The sequence below is a fragment of the Neoarius graeffei genome, chromosome 5 (assembly GCF_027579695.1).
Source record: "Neoarius graeffei isolate fNeoGra1 chromosome 5, fNeoGra1.pri, whole genome shotgun sequence".
Lineage (NCBI taxonomy): Eukaryota > Metazoa > Chordata > Actinopteri > Siluriformes > Ariidae > Neoarius > Neoarius graeffei.
Window position 1 is genome coordinate 28,735,396 of NC_083573.1, and position 12,318 is coordinate 28,747,713.

Here is a 12,318-nt window from a genome sequence, read left to right on the forward strand (position 1 = left end):
ATCATTAATTAAAAATGACTTGTTTAAAAGTGATCTAACGTTCAGAAGAGCTAGCTTTACAGAAAGTCTAGAAGTAATATCTGCTTGTGCACTCTGATGTTGTTTTAAAACAGGAAGGAGATTAGATTGGTTCACCCCCAGGGTTAAATGTGCTCTATGTTTTCTGTTTCTTATCAACACAGGAATAGAGAATGGCATAGGCACATTGGGTCCCAGCTGGTTTTCAACACTACACCCATTTGCAGGGACTCAGAGTACATCAAACAAGACTTTCTAAATGTTCCATTTGGTTTGAGGGTGAAAGGATTGGAGATGACATGTATCTTTTGGATGGTGAAAAAGATTTGTAGCCAGCTGAAAGTCCTGGGCGAACACAATTTTGATGAACTGGGTACACTGCTTGTCGCGACAGATTTGGGCTGGAAAAAGAGAGTGTAGCCATTGGGAGCAATTTTTTCATGCTATTTGGGAAATCCATCCGAGGGGAAGTGGAGTCCTCTGTCTTTGAATGTTGGGAGTCTTGCAGGTCAGATGTCTGTGTGTCCTTGATGACGACTTGCAAAGATGATTGTTTAGGCTTTGTAACTATGTCAGTCTGCGACATCTTATCAACTGTTTTCCTCAATGCTTTTCAAGTGGAATAAATACAGTTGTGGGTAAATTAAGAAGAACCCTTTATTTTTGTCACATGTACACAAAAGCACAGCAAAATTCCTCCTCTGCATTTAATCCATCTGAAGCAGTAAAGACAAAGAGAGAGAGCAAGCATTGGGCAGAATAAATATATACAGTTGTGGGTAAATGATATGAATCTGTGATGTCTGCATGTTTCAGCTTTTGAATGTAACATTATCTGCTGGTACAATCTAAATTTTTAATCGTTTCAGAGAGACTGCACTAACTGCAGTTGTCTCAATTTTCATTATTAACTGTAGCGGTTGTTTCTTTGTTTGCCCAGCAATATGATACATGCTGCGTGATAAACAAAAACCTGTGACATCAGTGAAAGGCCTCTATAGCATAGAGCAGGCAAAAAAGAGGAGGCTTTCTTGTGAAAGATGGTATATGTATGTTTGTGTGCATGTGTTCGAAGCCTCAGAGGCCTGCAGTAACATCTTTATCTTTGTTATGACTTTGGGGTGTGGGACCTAGGTATAAATGTTGAGAGTGTTTGTTGTGAAAAGCCTGAAGAAGTGAGAGTGAGCAGTGAACTAGTGCTCAAAGAGGACAACATCTGTGTATGAACCTGAAGCTTCCATAAAACTTTTCTCCTCCAAGTTTGTGCCTGCTTTTCTCTTTCATTACTAAAGAGAAAACAGAAAATTTGCTTCACAATCCAATAAACCATGGTTACTTTTTTTTTTTTAACAATACACCCTTTTCCAAATTCAAGATTTCGAATAGGTTCTTTTAAGTTTCCTGGACAAATAAAATCATTCATTTTATTAAGCTATTTAAATCTCCCTCTTAAATGAAAGCTTACATTCTGCTTCTCAGAAACTGAAACAAATCTGTGCTGAGATAAGGATGATGACAAAGAGTCCTGTTAAAACTTTATTAACATACTATATAATCCATTCAGTGTTTTGGTCATTCTCACTTCTAATGTACACACAAACACAAATTTCAGTCAAGTAAAAGATTTAAAACATTCAGAAGGAGGAACAAATACTTTCAATATAGATTGTATCGCATACATTTACAGGAATGTCGCTCTCTGTCATGTACAGTACCTTGCAAAAGTATTCATCCCCCTTGGTGTTTGTCCTATTTTGTCGCATTACAAGCTGGAATTAAAATGTATTTTTGGAGGGTTAGCACTTTTGATTTACACATGCCTACCACTTTAAAGGTGAAAATTGTTGTTTTAACACAAACAATAATTAAGATGAAAAAAACAGAGATCTGGAGTGTGTTTCGTATGAAACCCCTAAATAAGAGCTGGTCCGACCAATTCACTTCATAAGTCACATAACTAGTTGATTAAGATCCACCTGTGTGCAAAGTGTCACGTGATCGGTCACATGATGTCTGTATAAATCAACCTGTTCTGGAAGGACCCTGACTCTGCAACACTACTAAGCAAGCAACATAAGAACCAAGGAGCCTCCAAACAGGTCAGAGACAAAGTTGTGGAGAAGTATAGATCAGGGTTGGGTTATAAAACATATCCCAAACTATGAATATCCCAGGGAGCAACATTAAATCCATTATAGCAAAATGGAAGAATATGGCACCACTACAAACCTGACAAGAGAAAGCTGCCCACCAAAACTCACAGACCGGGCAGGGAGTGCATTAACCAGAGATGCAACAAAAACACCAAAGGTAATACTGAAGGAGCTGCAAAGACCCACAGCTGGGATGGGAATATCTGTCCATAGGACCACTTTAAGCCATATACTCCACAGAGTGGGGCTTTATGGAAGAGTGGTCAGAAAAAGTCATTGCTTAAGAAAACAGGTTTGGAGTTTGCCCAGCAGCATGGAAGAAGATTCTCTGGTCAAATGAAACTAAAATTTATCTTTCTGGCCATCATGGGAAATCCAACGTGTGGTGTAAACCCAACATCCTGAGAACACCATTCCTACAATGAAGCATGGTGGTGGCAGCATCATGCTGTGGGGATGTTTTTTCATCTGCAGGGACAGGAAAGCTGGTCAGGACTGAAGGAAATATGGATGGCAATAAATACAGGGCAATTCTGGAGGAAAACCTGTTTGAGTCGGCCAGAGGTTTAAGACTGGGACGAAGGTTCATATTCCAGCAGGACAATGACCCTAAACATACTGCTAAAGCTACACTGGAGTGGTTTAAAGGGAAATATTTGAAGGGGAACTGAAGGCAAATTTTTTATTATTAAAATTCTATTTCTCATTTGATTAAATATAGGAATGCATTTTTGATCGCTATTTTGTCACTGCTATAGCAAGTTATGAGTGTTTGAAATATGCTATGTAATATATCAGCCCATATGTCAAAGCAACGGGCATAAACGAGATTCGCTGAGACCTGTGCGAGACATCGTAGGACGGAAGTAAAATGTACAGCGGAAATCAAAGTGACCAACATTTGCCAACATTGTCAAAAGACGCGCGCATCCTCCTTCGAATGCTGATGTAATCAAGCCGGAAGTTTTCAGTTTCCGAAATCACTCCCAACTCACTATATAGGGCACTATATAGTAGGGACACCATTTTGTAGTGCTGTCCGAAACCTTAGTGAGGATTATGTGGGAAATGCGCCCAGTATAATATGTATTTATCACAAAAATACATGTATGTACTTATTATTTTGAAAACCCACCAGCCGCCTGATCTGGCACGTTTTACTTGTGCAACAGTAATGGCGTAAATACCAGTGCAACGAACTAGTCCTTATCCTGTCGTCTTTCCAACTCTTCTCTACTCCACGTTGGCTCAAAGTCGTATGGAATAATCTCCATGTCACGTACGCGAGGGAGGCGGATGTATGTATGTGCAGAAGTATACAGTTTAATAAAGTACAGAATATATATACAGTGAGACAATATATACACACAGCCAAACAATCCAAAACGGTAGGCTAGATCAAAAACGGGAATACAGGCAAAAGGGTCAGTCGAAGCGCAAACAGCACATCAAAGGCTAAGCGAGGACAAGACCGAGAAACAAGGAAAAGAATTGTGAAACAGGAAATCAAGACACCGGGCAGAAAGGCTCTGTAATGCGTACATGGGTATCGTAATACTTCACGATGCAAATGCATCAGCACAGTCCTTAAATAGGCAAACACATAGTTCCTTAATTGAGCTCAGGTGCGCCTTGCTCACGGCACACATGCTGGAGTCCACTTGGTGCGCGCGCAGCCTGAGGCGTGCCTTCAGGTGCAAGTGCCACAGCACACAGGACTGACACTCCATCACTGATGAAGCTGGCAAATCTCAAAATTAATCTAAATTGGAATGATATGGCAATCTGGCCGTTGTGTAAAGTTTTCAAAATGGTGGCGCTGACACTTCACGTTTGAAATCTCACAGAAGTCTCGTGAAGATCGCGCAGATGAGCGATGCCTGGCGTGGACTATACGAACTATGTTCAACATGGCTAAAAACTGAAAAGGCTGATAAGTGTAATATAATGTCAATACGAGTCACAATATAAAGTTAAAACCGAAAACATAATTGAATAACACGTTAATTAAGAAATAAAGCAAGTTTAAAAATTACTTCAGTCCCCCTTTAAATGTCTTGGAATGACCTAGTCAAAGCCCAGACCTCAATCAAATTGAGAATCCGTAGGATAACTTGAAGATTGCTGTCCACCAACACAACCCATCTAACTTGAAGGAGTTGGAGCAGTTTTGCCTTGAGGAATGAGCAAAAATCCCAGTGGCTAGATGTGCTAAGCTAATAGAGACATACCCCAAGAGACTAGCAGCAGTAATTGCAACAAAAGGTGGCTCTACAACGTATTGACTTTGGGGGGGTGAATACCTATGCACTCCCCAGATTTCTATTTTTTCATCGTAATTGTGTCATAATAAAAGCAACAATTTTCACATTTAAAGTGGTAGGTATGTTGTATGAATCAAATGGTGCTAACCCCCCCAAAAATCCATTTTAATCCCAGCTTGTAAATGTGACAAAACAGGACAAACACCAAGGGGGATGAATACTTTTGCAAGACAGTACACATGTTTTAATAATGGCATGGGATATTTTATCTTATATGCTGCTATTTTTGTGATTGACTGGCATCCCATCTAGGGCAAATTCTCCTGCCTTGCACCGTGTTGCTGGGACTGGCTCTGGAACCACCACAACCCTGAGTAGGACGGATCAGTTACTGAAGATGAATATATGTTGCCGTTTGCCAGTTTCTCCCCATCATCTCAAGCCTTCTGCGATGACTGCTCTTTTCTCTTGAGCATGGTTTTATCTGGACCACCATGTATACGACATCATGTCCTTGAGCTGCGCTCTTCTTCCTCTTTTTCCAGCTGATAGGCAGGTTTATAACGGGTTACACCCTTGCTGTCCACCACTTGGAGAGAGAGGTTCCTGAAAGTGTTATCCATGCTGCCTAGCGAAGTGTAGCTACAGTACACACAAAGACATGACAAGAATAATGAGTACAGTAAGGAGTCTGATTTCAAAGAGAAAGAATCAAAGGACACATTTTGAACGAGTAAATGCTGTGTGTGTGTGTGTGTGTGTGTGTGTGTGTGTGTGTGTGTGTGTGTGTGTGTGTGTGTGTGTGTACACAAGTTGTAAATTAAGCCTCACCCTTTGTCATAGAGAATGCAGTAAGGTACATAAAGGGTTCTCAAGAACGACCAGATGTCATGATATGTCCAGTCCTATAGACACACAAAGAGAACAGCCTGGATGAAAAGAATATCCTAAATTGTGAGTGATGGTTACTCAGCTCAACCAACTGTGCATACTGTAAACATGTACAATCAGGAGGAAAAGAAAGAAAGTACACCCTTCTGCAATTCTATATTTTTATTTATCAGTGCCTAAATATCAATTGGGTGGCCCTAGCTAACTTCTATTGTTATGATCCTGGGTCATAAGCTGTATTATTATTATTATTATTGATTTCTTTGTTTTTGCTGTTCTCACTCCCTGTCGGGGGGTCTTTTCCTGTTCCTATGATTGTTCTTTAAGGATGTTCAGTTGTATGTGGGAAGAGAGGTAGCAATCTGTGAGCAGCAGTACGGGTTTATGCCAAGGAAGAGCACGTCGGATGCAGTTTTTGCTCTAAGAATGTTAATGGAGAAGTACAGGGAAGGCCAGAGAAAGCTACATTGTGTGTTTGTAGACCTGGAGAAGGCATACGATAGAGTGCCGAGAGATGAGTTATGGTATTGTATGAGAAAGTGTGGAGTGAATGATAAGTATATCAGAGTGGTGCAAGACATGTATGAGAACAGTGAAACAGCAGTGAGGTGAGCAGTTGGAACAACTGAATGGTTCAAGGTGAAGGTGGGACTCCATCAAGGATCTGCTTTGAGTCCTTTCTTGTTTGCCATAGTGATGGATAGCTTGACGGACGAAGTGAGGCAAGAGTCACCATGGAACATGATGTTTGCGGATGATATTGTGATATGTGGTGAAAGTAGAAAGGAGGTTGAGCTGGGTTTGGAGAGATGGAGGGATGCATTGGAACGAAGAGGAATGAAGGTGAGCAGTAGCAAAACAGAATACATGTGCATCAGTGAGAATGGGGATGAGAGTGTAGTGAAGATGCAAGGAGGAGACGTAAAGAAAGTTACCTGGGGTCAACTGTGTAGGAAAATGGGGGCTGCGATAGTGAGGTGAGAAAGAGAATGCAGGCAGAGTGGAGCAGTTGGAGAAAGGATTTCGGGAGTCATTTGTGATCGGAAAGTCTCAGCAAAAGTGAAAGGTAAGATGTATAAGACAGTAGTGAGACCAGCTGTGATGTACGGATTGGAGACCGTACCCTTAATGAAGAGACAGGAGGCAAAGTTGGAAGTGGCGGAGTTGAGGATGTTAAGGTTTGCGATGGGAGTGACAAGGTTGGACAGGATAAGGAACGAGCACATCGGAGGGACAGCACATGTGGAGAGCTTGGGAATGAAGCTAAGAGAGATGAGACTGAGATGGTATGGGCACATCCTGAGAAGAGATGCAGAGCATGTTGGAAGGAGAATGTTGAGGACGGAGCTGCCAGGCAAACGAGAACGAGGAAGGCCAAAGAGGAGATACATGGATGTGGTGAGAGAGGACATGAAAGTGGCAGGTGTAGTAGAGAAGGATGCAGAAGACAGGGAACAATGGAGACGAAAGATCCGCTGTGGCGACCCCTAATCGGGAGCAGCCAGAAGAAGTAGTAGTAGTAGTTGTAGGTGGGGGCAGCTGATTGCACCATGGTTGATGGCACCTGCATTAAAATGCTTTCTAGAGAAGATGGATGTGCTTCACCTTTTCCTGACTCCCAACTGGACCATGCCTTGTTTGTCGACTGATTAAAACGTTTTGAGTTGTAAACACTAAACGATTCCCTAAAAGCAGTTCAGTGTAATTGTACGGGTGAGAAGCCCTTTTTGTTGCACTCCATTTTCTCCTGTTTTTGTTCGGGAGTTAGGCAAGATCCCTGTATTTTATTTTGTTTTCTTTTATTGTCCAGGTAAGTTAGTGGACATTCAACTAGATTGCTTTGTTTGTTATTTTGGGCTGTGCTCACCCTGACGCCAATTTTACCTGTGTTGGAATAAATTGCTTGTGTCTTGGACTGCAATTGGCTGTGGCACTGGTTGTCTTTTGGGAGTGGGGAAAGTCACCCTTATGCTACGCTGAGGTTTCCCCCATGCCGGGCATAACACTATAAACAAACAAATAATCCCAGGTAACCAATAAATAAACAACCCTACACACACACACACACACACACACACACAACAGATTTCAATATGGAGTCATTTTTCCCCAAACAACATTCAGAAACTATGCAGGGAAAATAAGTACACCCTTCCTACTTCTACAATCATTAACAGCATAATTAGCATCCAGGTGTTACTAATAAAATGCACAAGATTAGTTAATCATGATGAAGTGTGACCGCATCTACAAAACCAGAACTTTTGGCAGTTTGTTGTTCTGGAGCACTCAGGTGTCTCTCTACATCATGCCAAGAAGAAAGGACATCAGTCATGACCTCAGAGAAGTAATTCAATGTTCAGAGATATTTAAATAAAAAAATAAAATAAAAAATTCAAACGCTACATCCTGTGACCTACAGGCCTCAGTTAAGCACATTAACTGTTTACGTTCATGAAAATCAGAAAAAAAAGAAGTATGGATTTATTTTATATCCCAACAGCAATGAATAAACCATCTCATCTCATCTCATTATCTCTAGCCGCTTTATCCTGTTCTACAGGGTCGCAGGCAAGCTGGAGCCTATCCCAGCTGACTACGGGCGAAAGGCGGGGTACACCCTGGACAAGTCGCCAGGTCATCACAGGGCTGACACATAGACATGTCCGGAGGAAACCCCTGCAGACACGGAGAGAACATGCAAACTCCACACAGAAAGGCCCCTGTCAGCCACGGGGCTCGAACCCGGACCTTCTACACCATCATGCCGCCCATATATATATATCATCTCATCTCATTATCTCTAGCCGCTTTATCCTTCTACAGGGTCGCAGGCAAGCTGGAGCCTATCCCATCTGACTACGGGCGAAAGGCGGGGTACACCCTGGACAAGTCGCCAGGTCATCACAGGGCAGACACATAGACACAGACAACCATTCACACCCACATTCACACCTACGGTCAATTTAGAGTCACCAGTTAACCTAACCTGCATGTCTTTGGACTGTGGGGGAAACCGGAGCACCCGGAGGAAACCCACGCGGACACGGGGAGAACATGCAAACTCCACACAGAAAGGCCCTCGCCGGCCCCGGGGCTCGAACCCAGGACCTTCTTGCTGTGAGGCGACAGCGCTAACCACTACACCACTGTGCAGCCCTATATATATATATATATATATATATATATATATATATATATATATATATATATATATATATATATATATATGTGTGTGTGTGTGTGTGTGTGTGTGTCTCATCTATTGTAGTCACAGGGCTGTAAAAAGCCTGTCAGGCTGAACGAAATGATTGGATGGCCTACCTACCTACAGCCAGCTGTGAGTACTAATAGCCATGTTTGTAATTTACATTCATTATAATTATATGTTTGGTGTTTTCTTACACGTGAATGAAACATGAGGCAGTTGGATATGATGACGACGCACTACACTCCTCCCCCAACGCTCTCTCTCCGTCTCTCGTGGACCCATCCTTCAGCAGTAATCAGGCAACGTTCATTCATGTATTTTGAAGGAGTGGCTTTGCAGAGAGGGCTAAAAGGAGGGGGTGGGATTTTTCAGCTGGGTACTTTCAAAATCTAGCTTCCTCTTGCTGGTTTCGCTTCAATTACCTACCTGAGCTCTAGAGACAGAAATGTGTCTATATTATTCATTACTCTTGGTGAAATTCTATATTTAACCATTCAAAATATCAAATAGCTCCCTGCAGTATGACAGTCTTTTTTTTCCCCCCATTTAATGCAATCTGTCATTAGCGGACAGAGCAGCTTGCATAAAAATCTCCTTTGAAGCCCCTTCCAGGCCACTGACAGAAATCCAGTGAAGCATAGCTTCTATAAGCTTCTACGGCAGATTCAAGTTCAAGGTTTAACACTCACTGCACAAAATACATCATTTTGGGTCCTGTCCAGGTTGAACCTTGTAACAAACAGCTGAGCATTAAAATGTTAATGAACATGACTGACATCTCAAACTTAAACACAACAGCACAGAGTGCTTGGAGCTGTGGTACTCAATCAATCGGCTAATGTACAGAACTTTTGCAAAACATGTAGAGCTTGTTATGCTATATTTGTAATCAATAAATACTGTAAATACATTAAGTATAAAGTTATGCATTTATAGTCTAGCTAGCTTCAGTGAAATTGAGTCATCCTGATTTTGGACAATTGTCAATTGACAATTTTGGAGAATTGTCATCCTGATTTTGGACAACTCTTTTGATGCTCTTATATATGAGAGACTAAGAATTAAACAGAATTCCAGACCAACAGATGAACACACAGATATACAGTAGATAAATACTTCAATAACAGACACGTGTGCGTCCCTTATTTTAAAAACCATCAGCCCCCAATGAATGTCAGTTAATCTTTATCAAAGATCTCAGAAATTCATGTTCAAATCCACAGACAACTTAAAATCTTGCTGTGGCCTTAAACTTCAACTGCGAAACTCTATAATAAGATCTGATTCTGCCTTTTTATAAAAGCATCTGTCAGATATGAATAAACAATTACTGTCAAGAAACGAATGTTAATGTAGTGGGCGGCGCGGTGGTGGAGTGGTTAGCACTGTCACCTCACAGCAAGAAGGTTCTGGGTTCGAGCCCAACGGCTAACGGGGGGCCTTTCTGTGTGGAGTTTGCATGTTCTCCCCGTGTCTGCGTGGGTTTCTTCTGGATGCTCCGGTTTCCCCCACAGTTCAAAGACATGCAGTTAGGTTAACATGGGGCGGCCTTGGGCTGAAGTGCCCTTGAGCAGGGGACCTAACCCCCAACTGGTCTCCAGGCGCTGTAGTATGGCTGCCCACTGCTCTGGGTGTGCGTGCGCGTGTGTGTGTGTGTGTGTGTGTGTTCACTGCTTCAGATGGGTTAAATGCAAAGAATGAATTTCACTGTGCTTGAGTGTGCATGTGACAAATAAAGGCTTCTTCTTCTTCTGGCCAAAGCATACAAAAACAAAAAACATCTCCAGGTAAAAGTTTTAAATCAGACAGATATACAAATTTGCTGTTTTACATACTGAACATAAGCAGTAATGATTTATGACTGAAATGCTGCACAATGGTTTCTGATCGCCTATTTATCTTTATAGCCTCTTCTGCTTGAGGAGCTTTAGAGAGACAGTTACAGATAAGAATACTTTCTTTACAGTTTCTATGGTTGTTCTAAGGCCTTAATTACATAAGGCTTGATTACAATTAAATAAGTTTCATTTCAATTAACTGTATGATTAAAATCAAATGAAACCTTCCACATTTATGGGTGGGAAAAAAAAAAACTTGAGAAACAGTAAGCATTCAGCACATCTACAAAAGCCATTAATCTTAGAAACTGTTTGCACAGATGTGCACTGCATGGGTCATAACAATGCTATAATTACATCCGTGAAACAAGACTTCCTTGTTTTGTTTTGTATTGCTGAAGCAAAGACAATGGGTCTTTACTTTATTAACAAAATAAACATATCCATTAGATAAATGTTATGCAAGTGTGGATTTGATGAATTTGGGAAATTTAAACAAAAAAAAGACTAACTGCCTTATATGTCTGACTATTCCCACTAAAACCTGCACAAATACAACTTTCAAAGGAACTCTATACAATCACTTTCAAAGCTGCAATACTCTTATCAGCCACATGGAGGGGTACTTGGACAACCAAAGTTTGTCATCTCACTTAGAATTATTGCATCGCTTTGATAAAGATGCTGCATTGGTTCAAATATCTCATCTCATCTCATTATCTCTAGCCGCTTTATCCTTCTACAGGGTCGCAGGCAAGCTGGAGCCTATCCCAGCTGACTACGGGCGAAAGGCGGGGTACACCCTGGACAAGTCACCAGGTCATCACAGGGCTGACACATAGACACAGACAACCATTCACACCCACATTCACACCTACGGTCAATTTAGAGTCACCAGTTAACCTAACCTGCATGTCTTTGGACTGTGGGGGAAACCGGAGCACCCGGAGGAAACCCACGCGGACACGGGGAGAACATGCAAACTCCACACAGAAAGGCCCTCGCCAGCCCCGGGGCTCGAACCCAGGACCTTCTTGCTGTGAGGCGACAGCGCTAACCACTACACCACCGTGCCGCCCTGGTTCAAATATAATTGTTGATATTTGCCAGATATCTGACTAATTGAATTAATCCGTGAAAGGATGTTCAAAAATTAATCTTTCCAACTTTGATACAAAATTTAAAGGTTTCTGAACTAATAATTACCAATCAAATTTAGACAACCCAAAACTCTTTTTCTGAAAGTAATAAAGTTTATTTTGCCATGTTCATTGTAACAGGTCTATGCCAGTGCTGTTGTACACATGATCTCTGACATATTCCCAAAGAAAAAAGCTATACTTCCCCTCCCCATCCTCACGGCATTCAACAGAGGAATCATCAAGAGTCTTCTGACCAGCTGATTTACTGTCTGTTACGGGACCTGCAGTGTATCAGAAAGTGAAGATAGCAAAGAACATCATGGGGTCTCTCTGCCTCAGGACATCTACCATAAGCACTGCCTCAGTCAACCAACCAGAATAGTATCCGTCCCGTCCCACCCCGTCCATAAACTTTTCATGCCTCTGCCATGTGGGAGAAGATTCCAAAGTGTCCAGAAAGTCCACACCCTTCCAAGTGTAAAGTTTCAGAATGTAATTGTTAGGCCTTACTCGACTCATGAGGATTGTTATTAGGAAGAATTCCAGAGCATAAACTCTCTGACTCTTCAAACATTTAGCAAACACTCAACAAGCATGGGTTCCTCTAAGCAGCTGGCTGAGGCATGATCTGGAAGAAAATTTTCAGATAGAAGGACTCATATACCCCTTTTCCACCAAATCAGTTCCAGGGCTGGTTCGGGGCCAGTGCTTAGTTTGGAACCGGGTTTTCTGTTTACACTGACAAAGAACTAGCTCTGGGCCAGAAAAACCGGTTCCAGGGTAACACCAGCCCTTTGCTGG

At 41.8% G+C, this 12,318-nt stretch overlaps 1 protein-coding gene across 6 annotated transcripts in view; it reads right to left on the reverse strand.

Annotated features, from left to right (window-relative positions):
- Nucleotides 1–657: 657 nt before the first annotated feature.
- Nucleotides 658–12,318, reverse strand: part of flad1 (flavin adenine dinucleotide synthetase 1) — a 54,003-nt gene continuing 42,342 nt past the window's right edge. For all 6 annotated transcript variants that reach the window (XM_060921474.1, XM_060921473.1, XM_060921478.1 and 3 more), the window contains 2 exons: nt 5,267–5,340; nt 658–5,077 (listed from right to left, as the gene is read on the reverse strand). In XM_060921474.1, the coding sequence (XP_060777457.1) occupies nt 4,942–5,077; nt 5,267–5,340 (210 nt within the window). In that variant the 3' untranslated portion in view covers nt 658–4,941. The remainder of the gene's footprint in view (nt 5,078–5,266; nt 5,341–12,318) is intronic.